The sequence below is a fragment of the Vanessa atalanta genome, chromosome 28 (assembly GCF_905147765.1).
Source record: "Vanessa atalanta chromosome 28, ilVanAtal1.2, whole genome shotgun sequence".
Lineage (NCBI taxonomy): Eukaryota > Metazoa > Arthropoda > Insecta > Lepidoptera > Nymphalidae > Vanessa > Vanessa atalanta.
The window spans coordinates 2,310,924-2,337,231 of NC_061898.1; the positions used below are offsets into that span (position 1 = coordinate 2,310,924).

Genomic DNA, 26,308 nt, shown 5'->3' on the forward strand with positions numbered 1-26,308 from the left:
TAGCTCTTCAAAATGAGACCATAACCGATATTTTACGTGAAGCCATCGTCCCATGACCACTGGGACAAAAATCGGCTTGCAATACTAATACATAAGATGTCAGTGTACTTTGCGTTTGTGCTGACAATTATAAAATAAACAGACGTCATTATTAATTTTGTTGATTAGTAATCTCAGGTTATACATACTCTTTGGATGTCAACTCTGATCTGTTTGGTTTATGTATTATGTTTGAATTACTTTAAATTTGGAATGTCCGTTTTATTTGTTCAGATTGAAATTGAAATTGAATCGTAAAAACGACTTGTAGAAGTATTGAAGATTATCATATTGATTACGTTTCGTCAAAAATAAATTCAAAATTGTTTAAATAGTTTACTAATTAGTCCTTAAGTGTCTCTTTGGTGTGAAAGTGATCCCATTAGTAACATCTACCATTCAAGAAATTTGTCCATAGAAGTTATATATCTTTTGGCGCGTTACGAAAAACATGTTTACCGTCGAGCACTACGTTTGTTTCATACAAAGTGAAAATTTGTATGAAACAAACTTGAACCTCAGTAAAGGATATAGGGTTAATGCTCAACATCAGACGACCAAGAGGCCCAGTGGTTAGAACGCGTGCATCTCAACCGATGTTTGCGGGTTCAAGCACCACTGAATTTTCATGCCCCTAATTTGTGTTTAAAATTCATCTCATGCTCGGCGGTGAAGGAAAACTTCGTGAGGAAACCTGCATGTGTCTAATTTCAACGAAATTCTGCCACATGTGTATTTCACCAACCCGCATTGGAGCAGCGTGGATATGCTCCAAACCTTCTCCTCAAAGGGAGAAGGCCTAGCCCAAAAGTGGGAAATCTACAGACTGTTAATGTCATGTTTACCTGCCGACAAACCCCTAAAAAGCGAGCGAAGACGCGCTCGATAACTAGTAATAAACGTGTTTACATTGCTTGACACAAATACATAACAAACGTAACCTTTGCTGAACTCTATAATTATGTTTTTTGTATTTTGTAAAATAAATAAACAAATTATATCAAACAATTAATTATAATTCCTTAAATTATTAATTTTCGTTCGCTTCCCGAGTGGGTGTTTGAAGGTGTAGGTACATTTCGGAATAAAAACTTATAGCCTATTCCAATCGAAGTAGGAGTAAAGATAAACAAACCTTTGATACGTATTCCATGAGATTCGCTAATAACTCAGCTATATTGTGCACTGCTAAGTGTTTATGATTAATATATCTTTATTTATAATACAATACTGTTACGTTTAAACACTTATTTCCAATTTAATTTTATCACCAAAATTCAGATAACAATTTCGTCGACATTCAAAACGTCATTTTTTCGCAAATCCACAGTGAAAATCATAGATTAATCGAGCTCTCGACCAATGGTATCGCGTCAATTCGCTGTCAAATGTTGTTCATTTGGCTTTTCTCTTCTTCTGACTGGAGTAGAGTTTAAGTGCTATTCAAGATTATAGTGTATCTGTACGAAATATCATGCAGATCCGTTCAGTCGTTCCGACGTAACAAACGTTCGTTCAAACGTTCGCACTTATAATATTAGTTAGTGTGTATTTATTTGCTTATAAAACCTACATAACTTTGCTTGGCTTTGTTAAAGCCTACTTGAATTAAGTATATTTTAATTTTGATAAAGAAACTCGCCCGGTAGCGAAAACGTTATAACGCTTTTTCCTAACGTGACAACTTCTATCAGCTAAGGGGTAAAAGCAGTTCGTCCCAAAAATATATATTTTTTGAAATCAAAAACAGTCGAATTGTATTTACTTGTAATATGTATTCGTCTTTTAATCCATGCATTGCGTTCTTATCGCGGCAATGTTCTCAGCGGGCGGTCCACAGCTAAAAAAATTGCATCTTTCGATATTCGGAGAATCGTCGAGTTACTTACCGAAGCAGGAATACGATTTGTATTCTTTAAATATTTGAACTTTGTATTTATAGCCGGTTTGTCTCAGATTTATCAGTCACCAAGACGAGTTTAGCTTTTAATACTAATAGGGCTTCGTCCTTCCTGTAGAGTGCAATAATTAACTCGAAACACACCACGGAGACTGCTAATTCTACTTAAAATTTTTATAGTATGATCTCGATTCTATTACGAACCAACGTCGAACCGAATCTCGTTTGTTGATTTAGTAGAATAGAAAAACGACTCAACAGCAACGATGAAATTTCGATTCGATTCCTATATTGGTATTGATAAATAAGGCATATTACTCGATACAAGATTGTATTAAGGATAAAAAAGTGTGGACTCAGTATTTGTTGATTTCTAGGCAGGATATTTATTAATTTCATTTAAATTTTCTGGCATACTCTGCAATTAAAATGGAAAAGAGTAACTACTGACTTTAATCCGGTTCTTCTCGTTCAATTCAAAATTCGACAATAACAGGAAGATTTAGAAGACCTTTAATGAGCCTGTTCTTGAGGCCAAAAATTGTCTAATTCCGTAAAGGTTATCCGAAACAATAATTATAAAAGCAATTTTATGTGTTCGCCTCCAAGACTTGCAACTGTCTCTTTCACAGACATTTTTAACTTTGCCGTTTCAAAGATTCAAGTAATTTGTAAAAAATACATTGGTAAAGAAGGCATATTATTCGATACAAGATTATATAGATGATAAAAAAGCGTGGAGTTAATGCTTGTTGACTTCCAGGCAGGAGACATAACATACATTTATAATTGTATTTAACTAACATTACTGTATTCTTAGATGTTGAAAAAGAGCAACTACTGAGTTTCTTGACGGTTCTTCTCGGTAGAATCTACATTCCGAATCGGTGGTAGCTTCACTTAATATAGTTTGTTAAATGACGATTCAAAAGTGCTTGTAAAATTCTACTTGAATAAAGTATATTTTGATTTGATTTGCACACGGGCCGGGCCGAGTTGTGTGACAGGGAAAGCATGTTTGGAAATACCTATTCGCGTCGCGTATTGGATCTTCGCAATCATCTTATCAAAATTATTGGCATATATTCTTGTCCTAACTGATATAAATGCTAAACTAATGTTTAGCTTTGTCGGTCTGTCTGATGGTCTTGCACGGTCAAACCACTGAACCCAATTTGATGAAATTCGTTACGGAACAAGCTTGAACTCCAAGGTAAGTAATAGACTATGCACCACACATGTCGACGTACTCTTTAAATTTGAGTCAAGTCGCGGTCGACATCCGTGTAATTTTCCATCAATGCTTAGTACAGAAAACAACATAGTACCTAAAAGTTTTCTCCCCCTAACTAGTTGTAAATACAACCCCTAATTTTGTAAAATATATTAGTATCACGGTAGTAGCGACCCCCTGTCCACAGCGGTCACATTTTAATATTGACTACTGGGTCATTCGCCATTAATCTTAACGTTACAAATTTCCCGACAAAAGAAAACTTTACGCGCGAATAAACTCGGATATAGTTACAGATAATACCACAAAGAGTCCCACCCTTATTTGACGTTCATAATTTATGTATTGTCAGCCGTGTATTTAACCTCGGGAGCATTATTCACACATTATAAATCCCTTGAAGCGTGGCGATAACGGAACGCGACCATAAGCTAAGATGGCGCCTATTGACAGTTGAGATATTTTGGCGGGAAACGACATTTTGTTTTTTTTTTTATTGATTATAATTATACTAGTCTATGTTGTCATTCTGAGGGTTTTTCGATTAAAAATACATTATTAAAGATATATAAATAATACTACTTTAAAAATACGTAACTTCCTAGATTTTAATGTTTAATATTACTTTAACATTATTGCGAAAGTGATTCTGTATATTTGTGTGTTACGCGTTTAAATCCAAACTTTGAAACCGTTCATAATGAAATTTTGCAAAAACCTTGTCTTTTGTCGGAAAGGGAAATAGTCTGACCTCCTTTTACACGCAGCAAAGCCGCGGTCAAAAACTAGTACACACTAAATAATGTTATTATTCAAATTGATTACGTATAAAGAATTGTACTACATTATTATTGTTTATAAATATGTGCGATAAAATTTAATTACGAACGTAATAGTAACCGGTTATCGTTTTATCGAATCAAAACATTCAGAGGTCACTTTCTATTTGTAAATAATCATTATCTATTAAATTACTCTTCCACAGATAAAATGAACCGAAAACAAAAAAGCGACACCTGTTTAGTCTATGGTTTCTGCGCCATTACCTGTCTATTCAAGCGCGCGCGATTTTCGAATTTCGAACGTCTCGACACAAAAGATTTTTGTGTCAACTTGTCTTAAAAACGGCCAGTGTTGTTGAAGAACGTAAAGAGAACGTACAAGGGCGTAAAGATATCGAGTATCAAATTGTGTGAAAGCATTTTGTTAAACTTGAAGTGTTTGTTTTCATATTTAAAACAAAGGATTTAAAAATATTTAATTTTATTTATTTATAATTAGGGAAACAAACACATTAGTAAAAAGTCGTCAAAAATTTAACAAATAAATCAAAAAATATTTTTTTAAAACTGACTTAAAACTACAAATAAACAATTATTAAATTTCGATTACAATGCACGAATTCTATACAAAATTAATTACAATTTATAATTGAATTTCTTATTTTTCAATAGTTTCAAATGGAAATAACTTTTAATGACTTTATTTTATGCTATGCAATTAAATTGCCATTTCTAAAATAAACATATCACGAAACAAAACTAGACATGCGGGACGAATACCTTTACGCCTGTGCCTTTGCTAACGAGTAAAAAAAAAAAAAGAAAAAAAAAAGAGAAATAAAGCGGGCATTTCGCTAATTCTTTTTCGGGCGGATCGGACGTAATCCTTCTTTTGTTCTTTAAGTTGTAACCCGCATTGATTCGCTGTTTGGCAGCTCTTATACCGTAACTAAGCCACTTATACGCGAAGGGTGGTGCCGTGTCGATAACCAGTGTTGTCCCGTTGTTTCGTCCACGATAATTTTTTTTTAACTAATATATATTTTTGTGTCTTGTAATTTTTTTTAATCCAGTTTCTATTATAACACTAAATATATCATTTAGTGATCATACTAAATGGTCATCACGGCGCATACACCTTGGTGCTGTCAGTAATTTGAACCATTCCTTCCATCAACGCGCTACTTGTCTTGGAAGCTAAGATGTTATATCCTGCCTGTAGTTACACTGTCTCACTCACCCTTCAAACTGGAACACATAGATATTGTTGTTTGGTAGTGGAATATTTGATGAGGTAACCCATTACCTTATGGGGGGCGGGGTACAGAAATAGACATAGGATAATATTTTTATATTATTTAGGATTCATTTCATTATTTAATAATTATATTATATGGTACCTATACTGTATGGTATGATATGGTATGGTATGGTATGGTACACTGAATTCAGTAATCGGTTTCGTTATGGATAAATTTTTCGCCATGAGAAACAAAAAGATATATACGCGGTCTAAGTGTACATAAGCTTTACATATTTGATTTTAATTTGTACATATGTAATTAATTCTTAGCGTTGACGTCAAACGGTGGTGAACACATACCATCAGATGGCATACAAACCTATTTAAAAAAAGTGACCATAGTCTTTCTGTAATTATTTTGTAAATTAAACTATTACAAGATTATGTATTGTTTTGTAAATATATACTTATATAAATGCGAAAGTAACTCTGTCTGTTACCTCTCCACGCTTACACCGCTGAACAAATTCAGATGAAATTTAGGTATGGAGATAGTTTGAGTTCTGGGAAAAGACATACTGTTTTTTAATTCACCTCACTATTTGCTATTGGTTAAATTTATAGAAGCAGGCTCAGCTAGTATTAATATATAAATATTATATGCATTATTAATAAAATAGTTTTTAAGTGAGACGTAAATTATCAATTATCGAAATCGTTTTTATCGTAAACGAGCACAACACTACAACTTGACCGGTACTCGTCCAAATGTTGGAAGTGAAAACGACAAGGTCGTCGCGGTATTAATGCAGAGTAGATAAAACACAGAACTGCATTAAATGTATACATTTAACAGAAAATCTTTGATCTTTGTGTCAAATATTTTTTCTTGCAAAAATGATTGAAAACATACAATTAGAAATGGTTATTCACTTAAATTCATTAATGGTACTTTATAATAGATATAATTCTATAAATTTAAATCAATACGATGACTAGATAGAGCAAATAAAACCGCCTTCTAATTTCGCTTACAAATAATAAATTAAGCCAATAAAATGAGTGTTTATTTCAATGCTTCAATTTTGATTTTTCATTACATTATATATGACGTTAAACATATTCCCAATAAACAAGTACACTGTACGATAAAAATAATCTACGATAAAGAACGTTTTCTCTATACACAGCTACTCTATGTACAAGTGCATACGAAGCCAAGACTAAGGGCTCGTTAAGCGCAAAAAGCAACGCTTTGTCAGCCGCCATTAATCCGCGCTCTCCCACGCCTGACCAGAGAAAACTAAATGTTTTTGTAAGCCGAATTCTTACACTGCACTGAGAACTGTTAAGATTAGACCCCCCCCCCCCCTCTCACACCTCTCGAAACAAAACAAGATGGTGGCAAAATATTTCTAATACTAGCGTGATGTTAATAGTTCTTATGTACTTTACTGTAACCCTGACGACGTATATGATAAATATTCACTATCTATACTAAGATAATAAAAGTGTCTGTATGTTTTCATAGATAAACTGCTAAACCAAATTACATTTGGTACGAAGCAAGTTTGAAATCCAAGAAACGACGTAGGCTACTTTTTTATACCTAACACCTAACTAACTTAAACGCGACCGAAGCCCGTGACTCTGGTATCAAATAAATCATTCAATGTATACACTGATACAGATCAGACCACTCGCCATCTGGTGGTCCATAAAATCCATGATGGTCCATTAGCACCATCTTATGCAAAAAAAGTTAAAATGGTCTCGTATTCGGAAGAGCCTATAAAAACATTTGAGTTTATTCAACTGGACGTCCGTAAAGGTTCTTGTAAAAAAGGTTTTAAGGTTCAGTAAGCGTCGTAGAGACATTAGTAAGGTTTCTTAATCTGTGATCTTGGAGTTGTTCATCATAATGGCATAGCAAGACCAAGGGTAAGGCTGTGCGGTGCAAATTTAAATTCAATTTCAAATATTCAACATAGAATCATTACACTTTCTTATTAATAATCGCTAAGTTAATACAACCTTCCTGAGGCACGGTATTCGCAGAGCCGTCACGAGCTATGCTGGGGCCCTTGGACACCCATGAATTTGGGGCCCATTTGGAAGATATTTACAAACAAATAATTTGCTTATGGCCAGGCCTTAAGTATAGTTTCAAATAAACGGTGCGGTAATTTTCGTAAATTCGTTGGAATCTTAAATTGGTCGTACAATCTTATGGCTATTTTATTGTATATCTATTTCTATGATGACGAGCACGTCTTTCTAATTTCAATATCGACTATTGTCAATAACATTTTTTGATAAATATGTTTGTTAAATCATACACATATATCACTTTCGAAAATGTACATAGCAGTCAACTTGAGCTTGTGCTCAACCTTTGAAGGAAATTGTTGATTATTCGGGGCCCTCTCGGGATGGGGGCCCTGGGCACGTGCCCCATGTGTCCTATTGTAAAGACGGTAATGGTTATTCGTTTCTAAAAGATTCCACGGTTATTCAAAACTTGGCCAATCAAGAAATTTAAAGCTCAAGACTATAAAACATTGATAAATAAAACATATTACTCAATACAAGATTATATAAAAGACTTACTGTTCGTTTATTTCTAGATGAGCTATATATTAAAATGGTATAGAGGAAGTACTGAGTTTCTTGCCGGTTCCTCTCGGTAGAATCTGCTTTCCGAACGTCAGCTTTACATTTGATTCTACTGTAACATGACGATTCAAAAATGCTTTTATGAGCCTACTTGAAAAAAGATTTTTTGATTTTGTCCGAAAGGAAAACCCCAGATCCCTCTAGGTCTCCTAAGATGAGGGTCTCTGGAGCACTTTAGAAAAATTAAACTTGTTTAGTAAACTAGATTTCCATACCAGCTATAAGAAGAGATTACTAGACTAATGTCGCCTGCTTTACTTGCGTTTTATGATGTGCGGAAACATCGTCAGGACACCTGCACGTTTTGAATGAAAATCTGCTACCTGTGTGTCCAATCCGCATTGGAGCAGTGTGATGAATAATCCCCAAAACTTTTCCTCAAAAGAAGATTTCTGAGCCCAACGGTGGGACATTAACAGACTTATGACTTATTTCATCTTAGACTGAATTAGAACTTACCAACCATATTAGAGCTGAGATGGCCCAGTGGTTAGAACGCGTGCATTTTAATCGATGATTTCGGGTCCAAACCCAAGCAAGCACCACTGAATTTTCATGTGCTTAATTTGTGTTTTTAATTCATCTCGTGCTCGGTGGTGAAGGAAAACATTGTGAGGAAACCTGCATGTGTCTAATTTCAACGACATTCTGCCACATGTGTATTCCACCAACCCGCATTGGAACAGCGTGGCGGAGTATGCTCAAACCTTTTCCTCAAAGGGAGAGGAGGCCTTAGCCTGTAAGTGGGAAATTTACCGGCTGTTAATGTGAAATGTATGTAAAACCATATTCGTGGTCTATGCCCATAATCGATAGAAAACACATTCTAAATTCAAATTCAGGAGAATTTTAATACCTACCTGATAGGGCTTTGAGTCCATTTGGGTAGGTACCACCCACTTTTCAGATACTCTATCAATTGCAATTTTTAGTATTGTTGTGTTCTGGTTGAAAGGGTGGGAGGATCAATGTTACAGATACAAAGGACAGAACACCAGCTTCATAAGTTGGTGGCGCGTTGGCGATGTTGAATTGTTAATATTTTTTGAAGCACCAATGTCTAAACTACATAGGATACCATTGAAAATCAGCGTTGGGTTTTTGGAAGCCAACTTGGAAGCTGAATGATACACCTATTTACGACACGATTACTAATCACCAGCTAGCTCACCAAATTTCTTTTTTTTTTTCGTTTTATTACCTTTATTGTTTTGTTTTTTTTTTTTTTTTTTAATTATGTAGTAATTCAATCTACAAAATTATTCGTTATTTTTTTTAAATACTTTTTATAATACTGAGTCCTAAATAAACATTTCTTTCTTTCTTTTAATGTCGATATGGGTGATAGTGACCACTTACCATCAGATGGATACATCTGTATTGTAATAAACTCTTGGTCGTTAGCAGTCTAAGAACAATATGCTTAATCACAATGCTACCAGACCAAAAAACAAATCGAATCGATTTTCAAAAACTCTTACAAGTGATCATAAATACGACAAGCATACGAAAACCATAACACTTGTCCAAAGACAGGACGTTTTTTCCTTTTTTTTTCCTCCACAAGGCAAAACGCCAAAACCCGGTCGAAGGCGATATATCCGATGCAACGTTAAGCACCCTCCAGCCCCTGCACTTGACGCGTGCTATTGACGTAATGGCATATTTCCCGCCATTTACTGCACTTATATATAGTCTGTTTTCGAATGGATGTCATTTTTTAAAATTCGAATTGCATAAAAATATATATGACCTCTTTGGGTAGCGTTGTACTTATATCGTAACTAATATTATTTATGCGTATGTCAGCTTATTTATTCCTCATGCTTTCACGTCGAGAACTATGATGACGTCCTGACCGATTTCCGGCACCGTTTCCAATCTCAAGGAAACCAGCCAACGTATGACATTTTACAGTGCAAAAGTGTGATACGACCAGAAAGTGCTCAAGCTCCAATGGCTTCACGTGCTTTCCGAGGGAAGTGTACTCAGTTCCAACTTAAAGACCATCCAGAGTTACTTTTGATAGAAAACTGATTATTGGGGATTGAAGTTATCGCCACAAGCTGGTTTGAAAGTTTAAAAGCGCCTAGCAATGATAAAAGTCGCAGGTTCGGTCCTGACCCCTTGGCCGATAGTCGACCCCACTCCACAATGCTTAAGGCTTATTTGGAGGGTAATTCCTTAAAATGCTGTTTGCTGATATTATTTTAAATATATATATATATATATATATTCAATCGTATTTATTTTATCATGATCGTGTAAAATAGTGGTAAGCTCTCCTACCACCAAGAGTGCAACATGTCCTTCAAATTAGAAGTTACTTAAAATAACAAACACACCTTAAAAAACTTAGTCAAATTTGCTAACGCAAAACAGGTTTAAGGGAAATCTTTAGCACTAAAGCTTATATAACCCCATGAGAGCAGTGGCTTATGTGTAAGACTGTAATTTAACTACTTCGATCCATAAATCGAACTTAACGCAACGGTTCGGAAAGTAGGTTTGCCGAGAAGAACCGACAAGAAACTCAATAGTTACTCGTTACCATATTAATTACAGAGTATGTCAATTAAATAAACTTATAAATCGTAGATTAATCTTTTCCTTAATTTAAAACATTAAAAAGATTCATTCCTTAACGTCGTCGCGCGGGCACTTTCCCGCCAATTTATGACACATGCTATAAATTTGGCGCGAAACGATGACAGGCGGCGCCGGTAGTAAAATAGCGGTCATTTTGAATGCACAGATAATAAAAAATCGCGTAATCGAATTTCATATTGAGCATTGTTTTTTTTTCTGTGACGTAGTATATATAATATCATTCTAAACTTTTACAGTTCTAGTTTTTTTTTTTTTTTTTAATCAAAGGAATCTTGTACTCGGCTTAAACCAGAAAAATATTGACGAAAATATTCAAATGCCGACGAATTGATCGAAATCGTTTTTATAGTAAACTTTTATGGTGGTGTTATGGTGGTAATAGTAATGTTACTGAGACTTTTATTACGGATTTCATCGCATATTTTGTCAGCATTATTTTAATTTCCTCTGATTTTGTTGTCGAGACTTTTTATGAATCCACTTAAGTGGTTTAGTTATTAAAATTTATTATTTATAGCGTTTTTAAATTATGATTTTGTAATAAGTAACTAGTAAGGAGCCGAGATAGCCCAGTGGTTAGAACGCGTGCATCTTAACCGATGATTTCGGGTTCGAACCCAGGCAGGGACCACTGAATTTTCATGTACTTAATTTGTGTTTATAATTCATCTCGTGCTCGGCGGTGAAGGAAAACATCGCGAGGAAACCTGCATGTGTCTAATTTCAACGAAATTCTGCCCCATGTATATTCCACCAACCCGCATTGTAGCACCGTGGTGGAATATGCTCCAAACCTTCTCCTCAAAGGGAGAGGAGGCCTTAGCCCAGCAGTGGGAAATTTACAGGCTGCTGATGATGATAATGAATAAGTAACTGCGGAACAAATAAAATACCTACCTTAGCTGACCGTTAAGTCGATTCTACCCTCACTGCAGTAGGTATCGACTGTTTTCTTTTTAAAATTGTAACATCCCGAGATAAAACAAACTAAATAAAAAAGTGCCTTTCAGATGACGCATAGTATGTCACTCATATCTAACATTGACAACTATCAACTATATTAAGCGTGGAGTTAATACTAGTGAACTTCCAATCAGGATATATAACATACATATATAATTGTATTTAACTAACATGACTGTATTTTTAGATGTCGAAAAAGAGTAACTACTGAGCTTCTTCTCGGTAGAATTTCGATTCCCAACCGGTGGTAGCTTCACTTAATATAGTTTGTTAAATGACGATTCAAAAGTGCTTGTAAAGGCCTACTTGAATAAAGTATATTTTGATTTGATTTGATGAACAACATATAACCTCGGAACATGGGTTGGTACCATCGGATGAACTCTAACACCACGCGTTTGTCAGTCAAATCAAATAGCGCGTCTTTCTCAACTTCCTGTTACACGCTTCCGTTTCAAATAATTATAATATCAATAATTATTAAATTAGTTTAGTTACAACTGGCGAAACTATCGCGAATCTTGACGACCTCCGTGGTCGAGTAGTGTGTACACCGGTTTTCATGGGTACGCCACTCCGAGGTCCCGGTTCCGATTCCCGGCCGAGTCGATGTAGAAGAGGTTCATTAGTTTTCTATGTTGTCTTGGGTCTGGGTGTTTGCGGTACCGTCGTTACGTCTGATTTTCCATAACACGAGTGCTTTAGCTACTTACATTGGGATCAGAGTAACGTATGTGATGTTGTCCAATGTTTATTCATTTATATACTCTTTATTGCACACCAATATAGGCAAAAATAATAGGAGTACAACAAAAACAAAGAAAAGAAAAATGTACAATAGGCGGCCTTATCGCTAAAGCAGCGATCTCTTCCAGGCAACCTTTGGTAGAGGAGAGAGATAGGATGGTAGGGGTGTACAAATTATTTAATACATAAAAAATAGATACAATATATATATATATATGTGTATATATACGATACATAAATAAATATTCCATAAATATATAATTATATAACAATATAATATACATATACATTATAAATATATACATTTACATACTATAGATACTTACATAATAAATAAAATATTGAATTGCAGTATTTCTTCATGAAGCAAGATAGTGCTCTTTTATAATTTTTTTAAAAGAAGTAATAGTTGGTGCACGTCTTAGTTCTAGTGGAAGAGAGTTCCAAAGACGAATTGAATGGACTGTAAATGAGTCACTATAAAAAGATGTTGTATGGGGAGGTATTTTTAGCAAATTTTTAGTATTTATTCTATTATAGAAAAAAAATTGTTAGTTCAAAGGGCGTAAATAAACAATCAACGCTTCGCATTTGAAGATAGAATACGAATGTTACTTCAATCAATAATTTGAAGAACAATTCTAAAAACAAATTCTAGCTAGATTTTTCACAGATTAATAATTGTACAAACGAAATAATATTTATATAAGTATCAGGTTTATACTTTTTTAGATATAGAAAATTTATAAGACTTAAAACTTTTGACCTTTGCCAAAATTGTATAATAAAAAAAAAAACATTTCTTTTTTCAGATTTCGCGCGTGTCTTAAACTTGCAGATACGTCAGTTTCGAACATGGTCGGGAAGCTGTTTTTCAACATTGTCCAGACGAAATGTTTCATACTGAAACCAGTCAAGATGTGCACGCAGCGATCCTGGTGGGGGAAATGTCTGAGGAGGGGTTACATGAAGCAGGCGTTCTTAAGAGATAATCTCCCTTATTAAATATGGCAACATCTGAGCAATAAAGAAAATTCAAAGCAATAAAGTTCAAACATAAGTTTGGAAAATTGATAAATCAATTATTTATTTTAGCCTTTCTCATTATAGTTATAACAAATAATTCGTAATGTCAAAAAAATATACCTTATAATTCCATGCCTTAGTGCTAAAAGGCCCAATGTTACCCTCAAATTTGCTAATCAATGCTTAGTACGAACTTCAGAAAACTACTTAGAAGGTACAGCTTCACCATTAATTTCACTTTTCAACATGTAAAAATATCTGTCCGCACTCACGAGCGATAACGTTGTCACTTTGAGATGCTAGTCGATGTTCGATGCTCTTTAACAGCGAAATAAATAAACTCAAACCTACAAAATGTGATTCCGATATCTGTCACTAGATGGCGCTGTATGATTTGACAAATCACAGTGAACGTTCACGCTATCGAATAAGTTAAAAAAAACGCACTAGGCACACTGGATAGAAACAATACACAGATATTAGTTGTTTTCTGTATTACACATATAAACCTTCCTCTTAAATCGCTCTGTGTATGAATGAAAATCGCATTAAAATCCGTTACGTAATTTAAAAGAACTAAGCGTACAGACGGCGGGAAACGACTTTGTTTTATACTATTTGAGATATTAGTGTAATATTGTATAAATTACTTTCAAATTTATTTGACTGATATTGAAATGTCACATAAATGTTTACATTTAATTTATAAACATTGCCCTATGTAGCACCAGGTCTCAGAATTATTTAAATCGATCCCAAGTGATAATCGAAATATAAGGCTTAAGGCTTTATTAAATCTAAATTACAGAATTAAAAAAATATAGTCAATAGTAAAAATCTTATTTATTATGTTTATTATTTATTATATAGACATAGAATACTCTTTTCGTTCCTATTTGAACATAATTTATTCATGATAATTGTTAGCGCTTCTGTAAAAAACATTTTTCTTTGGCGGTTAGAAATTGTACTTTGATCAGATTTAAAAACGAAATAAAATATCAGATGAAAAACTCAACTTAATTCGCAAAATTATATTAATTGGATTATGTCATTGTAACATTTGCTTACTTATTAAATTATTTAACATTTGGTACAAAAAAAAAAAAAAACTTAAACACGCGCTTTGTAATATTAAAACAGTTAATTAATACAAATCTTAAACAATGTAAATATAATTTTTTGACATAATAATTTCCTGATGTTACCTAGTACTTGAAAGTTGCAAAAAATAGTTTTAATGTTTTATGCATTGAAGTGCATAAGTGTGACGCTGTGGTCTTCCAAACTAATAATTATTTTTTGTATTTTCCTGACAGCACCGTATCTTAATTTAAAAAAAAAAACAACGAAATGTCCTAAATCTTTACTATTAATGCTGCTTTTGAGATTAAAGTAGATTTTTTTTTTTGTTTTATGAATATTTTTAGCCTATGGTTATTTCTGATCGCACTGCCATTGGTTTGTAGATTAAAAATATATTCTAAATTATTATACATATTGTATATAATGTAAGTAACAGATTATATAGAATGGATGATTTATTTATTATCTACAATTATTGTACACGATTTAATTATACTAATCTAATTAAGTTTGTAAATTATCTTCAATAAACTAACATTTGTTTTTTTTTTTAAACAGCTGTTTTTAATTAAACAAAGATGGCGCAGCGAAATTAAATCAATAATTTTAACAACTTTAAGGGTTTTGTTAAACATTTAATATGATAATCAATTTAATATTCAAATAGCAGTAGAAATTGATGTTGCTAACCTTTTGAAACTTCTCGTTAAAAATCGGTAGTTTTTAATTAATAATTCTACTCAATACTAGATGGCGTTAGTAGTACTTAGATTGCCAGTTTTTTAAATTAAGTTTAGTAGATTATTGTAGAGCTTAGAATAAACGAAAAACATGTTTGGCGAATGTTTTAAAACAAAAATATATTAATATTTTCTTTTCAAGTCGTCACATATGTATTAAATAGAATAAGTAGTTTCTTCCATTTGAGTTCAATATAAGTCATGAATTGAAAACAAAAATGTCGTCCGATTTAATTTTAAAAATGAATTAGTATAAGGTTAGTTCTTACTGCGCGAAGTTCCTGTATTTGACAATATTTGTGTAGTATATATGTGATTGTGTATTTTAAGAATAATTAAATGTTTATCAATAAGTACATAATTATTTTATTTTTTAAATATATTTGAAATGTAATTTATTGTCTGTCGATATTTTTTGTATCTTCAACGTGGTTTAAAATAATTAGGTTGAGGTTTTATTTCTTAATGGAATCTGTTCTTAGTACTTTTGTAGGTATTCGAGTTTCCTCTAAAGTTTAAAAAATCTAAATCAAGAAGAAATAAAATATTTAGAAATTGAATAGCTTGCATTATTTATTCACCTTATTATTGGCGATATATTTCCTAATTTTAAATTTGTTAAGAAGTATAGTTGAAATCGACTAGTATTCCACCAAAAGGATTTTAATTTATACCGTACTCGGTTGAGTTTTTGAAGATAGATGTCATAAAATATTTGACATCACAGGCAGGTTTCGTGAAGTTTTCCTTCGATCTTTAGCTAAGATCGAAGTGTTGTATTTATTAAACTAATGCAGTTTAATAAATGATTAGTTCAATATAACTGATCGTTTGAAATATCAGTTTCAGAAACTGATAAATTAACAACAACGTTGCAGAACTGTCGATAGTTAGACTATCGATAGTTGACCTCGAAAACTATTCAGGATATCGATAGTATCGTCTTGATCAATACTATCGATAGCTCTCCGTGAGCAATACTATTGATTGCGGCGTTACTATCGATAGTATCGCTAGCTCTCTGTAAGCAATACTATTGGTAGTAGCGATACTATTGATAATATCGATAGTTTTGGACTATCGATAATTTATGTTAAACGTAAAGGTTTTTGCAATACTATCGATAGTATTGCTCATGGGGAGCTATCGATACTATCGATAGTATTGATCAAAACAATACTATCGCTAACACTTTAACTATCGATAGTGTATCTCTATCTTTAATATTGAATAAAAATGTTTTTTGTTTAAATTAATGTAGTTCAATGAATATTAAATTTTAATTAGTTTTAGTAAAGGGTGATTAAATGATAAGTTTTATGTTTCTTGTAGGGGCTAGAATTTAGATTACTAATTAAAACATGAATAAATAAAGTTATAATCTATAATGAATTGGTAAATTTATTATTAATCTGAAAAAAAAACAGTCGTTATTGTTTCATCATTGATAATGTCTTTTTAAAGCGTGTGCGCAAACCACTGCAGATAATTGTGCCCCCGTATCACACGGGCATTGAACCCTAACCCGAAAATATTGTTAATAGATATTCATTCCTATAAGATAAGTATATTTAAAGGAAAAAACATGTATAGCGACTAATAATTTGGAAGTTATGTTGATGCATCGACCGCAGCGCCATCTAGATTTTCCTTCGGCGGTGGAGTAGCTCCGAGCTATTGTGAGTTGGAAGATCTGAGTAGACCGCGCAAACACAAGGGCACTGAGCACTCTCATCAGGGCCAGATCTACCACATGGATTTTTGGGCTTTAGCCCAGAGCCCCATTGAGCAATGGGCCCCCAGCTAAGTCAAGTCAAAATTAAAAATAGACGATAATGCAAAAGAATTACCTAATTTATTAAATTAAACAGATCGTATGGTTTGCAGCATGCGAATCCTGCAATTAATCAAACCCATTTAATTCAAGTCTACATTCAGGTGTGTTTTAGGTGGGCCCTAATTAGTATTAGCCCAGGGCCCCCTAAACTTACGGTCCGGGCCTGACTCACATAAACCGCTGGAACAGTTAATCTTTTGTAACCGAAAGCAGCTCAAAGGTTCAGGATCAGTGGTTTTATACGGCTTCCTAGACGCAGATGTGTAAATACTGTCATTCTATTTTTTATATGTTGGACTTCAAGTTACATCTTTTATTTAATTTCATTGCAATCAGACCATAATAAAAAAATTAAGATACAAATTAATGCATACTAATTGTACATTAAAGGGGTTAACCACCCACCCACTTGCCACATATTCTACTGACAAACAGAAATACTTTATCATTATTCCCATTTGAAGGGCGAGTGAGCCAGTGTAGCTACGGTCCTTAGTTCCCAAGGTCAGTGGCGTATTAACAATGTTAGGAATGGTTAATATTTTTTGCCAGCGTCTATGGGCGGTGGTGACCAGTTAGGAAACAACATGCATTAAACCAGAGCCGAGATGGCCCAGTGGTTAGAATGCGTGCATCTTAATCGATGATTCGGGTACAAACCCAGCCAGGCACCACTGAATTTTCATGTGCTTAATTTGTGTTTATAATTCATCTCGTGCTCGGAGGTGAAGGAAAACATCGTCAGGAAACCTGCATGTGTCTAATTTCAACGAAATTCTGCCACATGTGTATTCCACCAACCCGCAGCGTGCAGCGTGGTGGAATATGCTCCAAACCTTCTCCTCAAAGGGAGAGGAGGCCTTTAGCCCAGCTGTGGGAAATTTACAGGCTAAAAAAATGCATTTAACACCAACGAGGGCGGCAAGAGTAACGTTTAACCCCGTACAAATAAAACGACAACATATGTGTTTATAATATTTATATAACGTATAGGCTAGGTGTCTGCGGCGCCGTGCTTGGCGCGCACGTGTCTGCGCAGGCCGCGCGCGTGCGCGTAGGCGGCGCCGCACTGCGCGCACGCGTGCGTCTGTGCGGGCGCGTGCGTCGACATGTGCTCGTGCAGGCTCACCTTGTAACCGAACTTCTTGTTGCATATGTTACACTGGAAACGATCCAATTATTTATTTATACAGACATCATATTAAACAATAAATGTTTTTTCAGAAAATGCTCATTTAACAAAAAAAAACAAGTTAGGAATTAGGAATATATCATATCAGTAATAAGTAGTAGGTATTTGTCTATGTCTAAATATTGTCTTTGATTACAGTGATGACCCCAGAGGCTATGTTAGAGTTGTCTATGTCGGGTTACTCTGAACTCATAATCAATTCATATTATAAATACTAACTAAATAAACCTAAGAACTCAATAGTGATAATAATACAATAATACAGATGTGTGGTCCACTACTGGACCTGGTTTGATGAATTTTTTTATGAAGCAAGGTTTATACAGGAAGAAGATAGACTTTTAATCATCACCTCACGATCATACCTTAAATATCTTAGACATTCTATGTATAAAAAACAATTATTAATAAAATTATTTTGTGGTAAAATAACCATTTTAAGAATTTTATATTTGTCTAATGTGCTTTGCCTTTAATAATTTTTAAAGTAAACTTTAATTTTCAACATGTAACAGCTTGGACTTGAACAATAATGTTATTATCACAACGATGGAAACAATTCTCCATTCTTTAGGAACGGGCTTGGAGTTTCCACCACACTGGTCAAGTGGAATTGGTGGCAGAATTATCTCTGTATAAATTTCCTTACAAATAAAGCACATGGACAGTCAACAGTGATGTTTAAATGGTAAGTATTGATCGTGTATACCTCGTGAACTTTAAGCCCCAAATGTCTTTTCTGGTGGGCTCTCAGGTTTGAGCTGGAGACACAGCGCTGCGGACACACGTTGCACCTGTAGGGCCGCTCGCCTGTGTGTTTTCTGGAAATAAATAAATAGGTGTAAAATTAACAAACCTCTTATTTGATCTGTGTAAATTATTTTTTTTATTATTATTTGCAAGAAAAGATCACATCACATATAATCTTATGCATTTAGTTTGCCTTGCCCTAAGTGTCCCTGGTGTCGTTTTTGCCATCCGGATTATGCTAGTTAGGAAATAATGTGCATCTGTGTTAGCACACAAACTTGTGCCCTGTAATAATCTTCATTTTGATGACATTGAGACTCAGTAGGACGTCATTATAAATGACTATTAATCAAGCATTAGTAGCAACAGTGCTGTAAATATACTCACCGGATATGCACAGTAAGGGAAGAGCGCTGCCTGGCGCGGAAACCGCAGTGCGGGCAAACATGCAGCTTCTCCCCTGTGTGTGTAAGCTTGTGCTTATTCAGATAATCTTTCCTGTTGAACACTCGGCCGCAGCTCTGAAATAGATAGATTTTAATTACAAACATGTAACTAAAAAATTAAATTAAATACGATTGGAGTACATTTAACAATGATTGTAGACATTTCACTTCCGTGAAAGCACGTCGAATTTGCACCAAATATTGTATAAGGTTCAAACAACATTTCATCTCTGCAATGTTTTTACAATGGTATCTTTTGTAATGAAACTCAAACCTAATATATCCATTTATAAAAATGTGCGCTAAATGGAAAGGTGTGTTCAATCAAACTCACTACTTAGAAAATAAAGAGACATATTAATGCATTTTCAGTGTGTGAAAACTTAGAGGGTATAACATTGTATTGCCATTATTATAGGAAATAAATGACTGATTATTCTGACATATGTGAATACATAATAAATAATATACAGTGTACTATATATACCGTATATATATATAAAGGTTATATGTTTTGCATATGTCTTACAGGTTGTACAGCCCACCTTATTCTTACTTGTTTTGATTGATTAATAAGCTATATAAAAATGTATATAATAATTGTTTTGTGTTGATAGATGGTGATAAAAATTGCCGGCCTGAGAATGCCATTGGTCTTATTAATGAATTCTTTCCGGTGTCAGAATTGCTGACCCATCGGATTATGAAAGACATTTGAACACAGTAAACATCTCCTGCATAGTTGGCACACTTTTGAGCCTGGTTACTGTGATGAAAATTGTGTCAGATATGCTGTACAATTGGATTATGAGGTTGAGGGAATAGAGAGCACCTATGTTTAGACACACTTGGACATCAGATCGTTAATATACCATTATATAAAACCTGCAACTTTTATTTTCACTTACTTCGCAGACATATTGTTTTTTATCTGTATCATGTTCTAGTTCTATGTGCCCTTTTAAATTCTCCATCGTCTTGAATAATTTGTCACATTTCTGACAGTAAAATATTTCCTCCGGCAACTGTATCGGGACGTTCTCTCTATGATCACGCATGTGCGCCTCAAACATCCCACGTTTCGGTAAATATCTGTTACATATATTACACTTGTATCCATCTTTAAGTCCTTTACAGAAGTGTATTTCGTGCGAAGATCTCGACTTTCTATTTTTGAATTTCTTCTCGCAACCGAAACATTTATATGACCCGTCGTTGTCTATACCGTGGTACTTAAAATTATGACTTTTAAATTCGTCCGCGTTTTCACAGTCTACCATGCACATGTTACAGTAAGTCGGGGTCCGTTTCGGTTTATATTTCCACACTTTAATTTTCGCTTTATTCGCATGTTTACTTTCACAGTCGTCCGAATTGAGATCATCGTATAAATCATGTAGGGAATCATTTTCAATTTCTCCATTATCCTTTTCTAGTTTAATATTTTCGCATTTATCTGATTTGTTGTTGTTTAATATTTCACGCAACTTCCTATCAGTCTCTTGGCAGAACTTTTTGAAGAAGTGAAATTTGTTTATTTGTTTACAACACTCGTCGCAAGCTTTATTTGGATGGATGCAGTGAGATAAGTCTATATTTAAACAGTCTAAAATCTTTTCGACTAAATCTGTTTTTATCGTGTTAAAGTTATTTTCCGAAGATAATTCTATGATTTCCGTGAAAGCGTTACGACTAAAACAAAATCGACATACGTCGTCTTGTTGAAAGTAATCGTAACTATATACACCTGAATTGAGTAGCTCTAGGTCATAAGACATTGCAGGAACTTATTACAATTGTTAATAAATGTTAAATAGTTTTATAGTTAATTTACGTCACACCAAAACAACTTTTGTTGATGCGTTCTTGAACTTGATATTCTAAGACGTCAGTGTCAATTGTCATAATTGGAATGCTTTGACATTACCAAAAAAAAGAAAAATAATTAATTAATGTTCTTATTTATGTAAATAGCTAAGATTAATTCTTGCAATTTCCTCCTATTCTTCATATTACAATTTTAGAATTTGAACAATAAAAATATTTAATGATCCAAGTTTTTGTGCCATGTAACGCCATCTCTTATGGAGTAGTGGAATACTATAACTTTTTTTTTACTTATGTGAGCACCGTCTTTTGTTTTATAATCGAACTTTTATTATAACTTACGTTGAATTGTATCGTTAAATAATCGATTGAAATATTCACTCTCATTTTAATATTGATCTCTTCAAACGAAACAACCAACAACTGTTTACATATCAATATTTATGAAATAGTTTCCACAGTTGCTTTAAATACGCTACTATAGCTAGAGGATATTACCGAAAATTAGCAATTATTTATTGGGATTTATAAATTAGTTTAACAGAATATTTTTAATAAATAACATTTGTTCAAGGCTATATTTTTTGTCCAACTTTTTCTAATCTAATTATCTAAAGGTGACTTTAACGAGAATTAGTGCGTTTGATAATTTCATATTTCCATAAAGTAACAATGTAAATAAATGTAAATTTAAAAAGGTTAAGTATGTATTCAAACTTTTATCATTATGAAAAAAAAAAAAGACAAATGTAACTTTATATTTTAATGTTGATAAACAACATAAGTTTCAATAATAAAACCTTAACTACAGTTAAATTAAAATAAAATTTGTACAAAGAATTAACCAATCAAAATATGATGCTATTTTTAATTATTTACTTCCGTCAGTCGGCATAGAACACATGTGCCAATGGTTTTTGCGTTATAAAAAAATAAAAACTCAAAGCAATTTTTTGACATTGTTTCAATCTTTGTACAAAATCTATTCAAACTAACTAGATATATCATAGTTATCTCACGTTTTTATTCTTAAACTAAAAACTTTCTTAACTCTTACACTGGTTTTAAGATATTTCTCTGAAAGTTCGACATAACCTAAAAAACATGTTTGTTTTCAGTTACTAATGGAGCTAAGTTTAGTCAAACAGAAAATGGATGTGTCTAAATCGGCAAAAAACTTCGTAGTTTTAATATGGACTACTAAATGCAACCAAATATAACCCGTAACACATATTAAAGTTTATTTTTATTAAAAATAAAGTTTTTTATTTCATTGCTTAAACCTATATTTTACTTACATTAGTTTTCAATAAAAAATATTTTTTCAATGAGACTGTGGTGTTGAGTTGAATAATACAAAATTTGTTATTAATGACATTAATAAAAAAAAATTTCACTGATTCTAAATTCTTACTAACATTTATATTTTTAAAAGTTTATTATGAATAAAATGTTTTATGAAAATGGCAATTTTTTAAAATTTTGTAATTTTTTTTACAAAGATTGGAACTTATACAGCCTTAAAATTATTTTCATGAATCTTATTAAGATTATTGTTAAGCAACAATATATTTCCCTTCTATTAAAAATATACAGCTGCAAATGTTAATTTATTCCTCTTCTCTCTCTTGATCTTTGTCCTTCTTCTTCTTTTTCTTCTTCTCTTTTCGTACCGAGTCATCAGCGACTTCCGTTGTTTGATCAGCATCGACTGTTGTGTCTGCTTCAGTTGCTTCTGTACCCTCCATAGCTTCAGTATCACGCTTTTTCTTCTTCTTCTTTTTCTCTGACTTTACTTCGATAGAATTATTAGGATCCTCAGCATTTGATGCACTTGCTGTCCTCTTCCTACTGGCATCAGCATCCAGATCTCCATTTTCTCCATCTTTCTTTGCTTTGTAATCTACATAACTATTTAACCATTCCGAGGGTGTGTTTTCATTTGGTTTACCATATTTGTCGAGTTTACCTTGCTGTATTAATATTTTCTTTTGCGATGCTTTAGGTCCTAAGCCCCATTTTCTTGGATATGTGTCTCTTTCCATGATGACCCTTTTTAACTTGGCTGCTACTCCATGGTCACATGACGCCATCGTTGACGTTGTCATGAGAGCAATGGCTAATGCAACGGCTTCTCCTTTTGTTGTTACAATAACTATTTCTTGATCAACTTCGATACCGTCTTCGTATCTCAAAATTCCAGGTAGGAGAACTTTAGCACCATAACACACAGCATTAACTGCACTGTCCTTAATGAATATTCTCTTATGAGCAACCAATAAACCTTCCAGAGGTTTAATAACCCGTCTCAAGTAAGTCTCATCTTTATGGTTTTCGTATGCCCATTGGGCGTCTAATATATCATGCATGCTCACCATGCCTTCCTTCTCACCCTGGATACCAGATCTTACTCTCCTGAGCTCAATCATTTGACCACCGACACCGAGCATGAGGCCCAAATGGACGCACATCGTACGAATATAGGAACCAGCCTCGCAGCTTACCCAGAACACACCAATGTTACGTTCTTGGTCATAATCTAGCAATTTACTGTCGTACACTGTACGTACACGGAGCTGACGTTTCACAGCTGAAATTAATGGGGGACGCTGGAACAATGCTCCTCTCAGCTTCTCGAGGCCTTGAGTGACTTTCTTCAAACTTTCCACAGCCGAGTGTAAATTGAACACGGCTACGTACTCCTTACCAGCGTTCTGCTGTGATTTAACTAATCTCGTGGCTCTGTCTATGCACACGATGAGACAACCTGTTACTTTAGGGTCGAGAGTTCCCGAATGGCCGGTTTTTTCCACTTTCAATATTCTTTTTATCCATGATACGACTTCGTGAGAACTAGGGTTGCTGGGTTTGTCTACATTTATGAATCCTGACTTCACGTATTCAGATATCGAGCGTTTTAAAGGCGAACTACCAAAGGACAGCGGCGTGTAGTGGTTAGTTCGGACGTTGAGGCGATCGAAGTTCTTCAATAACAGAGGCCAGTACGCTGTATCAAGCTTAGTTACACTTTCTGATGGTTCGATTTTAAAGTCTCCTAACTTTTGATATGCACCCAGAGTCACTGTTTCTGTTCCTTCCTTATTTTTCTTCTTCTTTTTTTCCGAAAACACCTCGGTGCCTGATTGCAATACATCAGTCATCTTTGAAGATGAAATGTTTCAAATTATAAACTGAATGTATTTAATTCATCAAAAGTGAACAAATTTTGTTCACCAGTCCTACTTTGTCGATAGACGTATATATTATTAATCAACACGTGCAGTGCATGAGGTTAGCTTCATGGGGCGCCGTGTGACAAGTGACAGATGCAATATGTTTATACCACAGAGTAAAATATGAACAAAGTTTTTAAATTCGTCCAAAAACTTTTATTTTTAATATAATTCTGATTTTATTTAACTACGAAATTAATAATGAGAGAGAATTTAAATTTAAATAAAGGATTGTGATGACTAAAATATATAATGTGATAAAACTAAAATTAAACTGCTTAATTACAGATTTTTATTTATTTTTTTATGAAATGTGAGAAACATATAGATATTTGTTTATTAATTTTATGTTTTTGAATAATAACAGCGTGAAGAACTACAAAACTAATTGAAAGAGCACTTTAAGTTCATTTTTATTTCCGTGTCAATATATCAAATGACGATATCGTTTGTCAACTGTCAAGTAAGAATTGATGCCACAAGCGGCGTGCTTATTTTTTTAAATACTTGTTTATTTTCAAATTTTCAATATTAATGTTATAACCTTCAATCATAATGGCGGGAGTTCTTTTCGAAGATATTTTTAACGTTAAAGACATGGACCCTGAAGGGAAAAAGTTCGATCGTGTAAGTCGATTACACTGTGAATCGGAGTCATTTAAAATGGACCTCATATTAGATATAAATTCTTGGATATATCCAATGGAGTTAGGTGATAAGTTCAGGCTGGTGCTGGCGACGACGCTGAGAGAGAACGGTTATCCTGATGGTGGTGAATGGAATCCTCTAGAAACAGAGGGTAACAGAGCGGACAGTTTCGAATATGTTATGTACGGAAAGGTTTATAGGTTAGTTGTTTCTTTAAAAATACCAAATTGTCTATAATACACATATTAGACTTGCATCTAATGCAATTTTATACATTCTGACTTATTATTGTGTAAATAAGTGAAAATCTGCCTGTAGATGTGTCGTTGATTTGCGAAGGCCTCTTCCCTGACTAGAAGTTAGTTGGTTTTATTATGCTACACCCACAAACATACACATGTGGCATATTTTCCATGTAAACATCCTAAGAATGCAAGTTTCTTGTCGTTTCTTCTCACTGGAGGCAGCTTTTCGTCATATGATTTGAATTATTGACAGTTCAATAATAATTTATTATAAAGTTTACTATGTCACTAATATAAGTATTTACCTGTTTAATCTTTTCTTTTTTATATAATTATATACTTTATGTAACAAAAATAACTTACAAGAAATTACAAATATATATATTTTTTTCTATATGCCATAAAAATAAATTTGTTAACTGATAGTAAATGGCTCAACACAACCAATAGACAATGCTCCTGCAAGTAATATTAATAATTCCTCATATCACCTGTGTTACAGACCTTGGAAACTATGATGTTTTGTTGCTAGTGCCACAGTTACCGTCTCCCCTACACTTCAAACGCGAACACAACAATACTAAGCATTGCCGTGTGGTGGTAGAATATCTGATAACTACCCAGACCGTCTTACAAAATGATTTACCACGAATAAATTAAATTATTACAAACATTTTGAATTTCAGGATAGATGGCGATGAAGTAGCGATGGAGCCCGCATCGAGGTTATCAGCGTATGTTTCCTTCGGAGGACTGTTGATGAGGTTGCAGGGGGACGCAAACAACTTGCACGGGTTCGAAGTGGATCAACACATGTACTTGTTAATGAAGAAACTCGCTTTTTAGTTTCTATGCTAAATTATTGCATTTGCCATTCTTTTTATTAGACACTGATTATGGTTCTGATGACTTTATTTATATTATATAGAGGTAAAATATGTTTATTTGTATACGGGTGGTAATATCCGACACTTGTGATCTAATTTTCACTGGTAGGAAGCTACATTATTCTTGAGGACTGATCTGGCAAAAATTATACTTATATCATTAAGACATTTGTTTGACTCGTACAAAATCAGATCAG

The 26,308-nt window shown here is 33.7% G+C and overlaps 4 protein-coding genes across 6 annotated transcripts in view; 2 read left to right on the forward strand and 2 right to left on the reverse strand.

The window, feature by feature from the left end:
* Nucleotides 1–14,164, forward strand: part of LOC125074628 — an 82,305-nt gene extending 68,141 nt beyond the window's left edge. For all 3 annotated transcript variants that reach the window (XM_047686000.1, XM_047685999.1, XM_047685998.1), the window contains one exon: nt 13,007–14,164. In XM_047686000.1, coding sequence (XP_047541956.1) covers nt 13,007–13,199 — 193 coding nt within the window. In that variant the 3' untranslated portion in view covers nt 13,200–14,164. The remainder of the gene's footprint in view (nt 1–13,006) is intronic.
* A 3,684-nt stretch (nt 14,165–17,848) lies between these two features.
* On the reverse strand, nt 17,849–21,131 carry LOC125074621 (zinc finger protein 816-like). The gene is made up of 4 exons (XM_047685989.1): nt 20,180–21,131; nt 19,213–19,346; nt 18,785–18,896; nt 17,849–18,045 (listed from the first exon to the last, which is right to left on the reverse strand). The coding sequence occupies exons 1-4, from the start codon at nt 21,047–21,049 to the stop codon at nt 17,878–17,880; spliced, it is 1,284 nt and encodes a 427-aa protein (XP_047541945.1). The 5' UTR covers nt 21,050–21,131; the 3' UTR covers nt 17,849–17,877.
* A 1,386-nt stretch (nt 21,132–22,517) lies between these two features.
* On the reverse strand, nt 22,518–24,409 carry LOC125074603 (H/ACA ribonucleoprotein complex subunit 4). The gene has a single exon (XM_047685959.1). The coding sequence runs from the start codon at nt 24,257–24,259 to the stop codon at nt 22,709–22,711; it is 1,551 nt and encodes a 516-aa protein (XP_047541915.1). The 5' UTR covers nt 24,260–24,409; the 3' UTR covers nt 22,518–22,708.
* A 371-nt stretch (nt 24,410–24,780) lies between these two features.
* On the forward strand, nt 24,781–26,308 carry LOC125074655 (DNA-directed RNA polymerases I, II, and III subunit RPABC3). The gene is made up of 2 exons (XM_047686033.1): nt 24,781–25,179; nt 25,911–26,308. The coding sequence occupies exons 1-2, from the start codon at nt 24,887–24,889 to the stop codon at nt 26,068–26,070; spliced, it is 453 nt and encodes a 150-aa protein (XP_047541989.1). The 5' UTR covers nt 24,781–24,886; the 3' UTR covers nt 26,071–26,308.

Excerpts from the sequence above, each read along its gene's own strand:
- LOC125074603 (XM_047685959.1), bottom strand. The coding sequence starts at position 24,259 with ATGACTGATGTATTGCAATCAGGCACCGAGGTGTTTTCGGAAAAAAAG.
- LOC125074621 (XM_047685989.1), bottom strand. The coding sequence starts at position 21,049 with ATGTCTTATGACCTAGAGCTACTCAATTCAGGTGTATATAGTTACGAT. Across the intron at positions 19,347-20,179 it reads AAAAACAATATGTCTGCGAA|AGCTGCGGCCGAGTGTTCAA; the intron begins GTAAGTGAAAAT and ends TATCTATTTCAG. Across the intron at positions 18,046-18,784 it reads TGGGGCTTAAAGTTCACGAG|TGTAACATATGCAACAAGAA; the intron begins GTATACACGATC and ends GATCGTTTCCAG.
- LOC125074655 (XM_047686033.1), top strand. The coding sequence starts at position 24,887 with ATGGCGGGAGTTCTTTTCGAAGATATTTTTAACGTTAAAGACATGGAC. Across the intron at positions 25,180-25,910 it reads ATGTACGGAAAGGTTTATAG|GATAGATGGCGATGAAGTAG; the intron begins GTTAGTTGTTTC and ends TTTGAATTTCAG.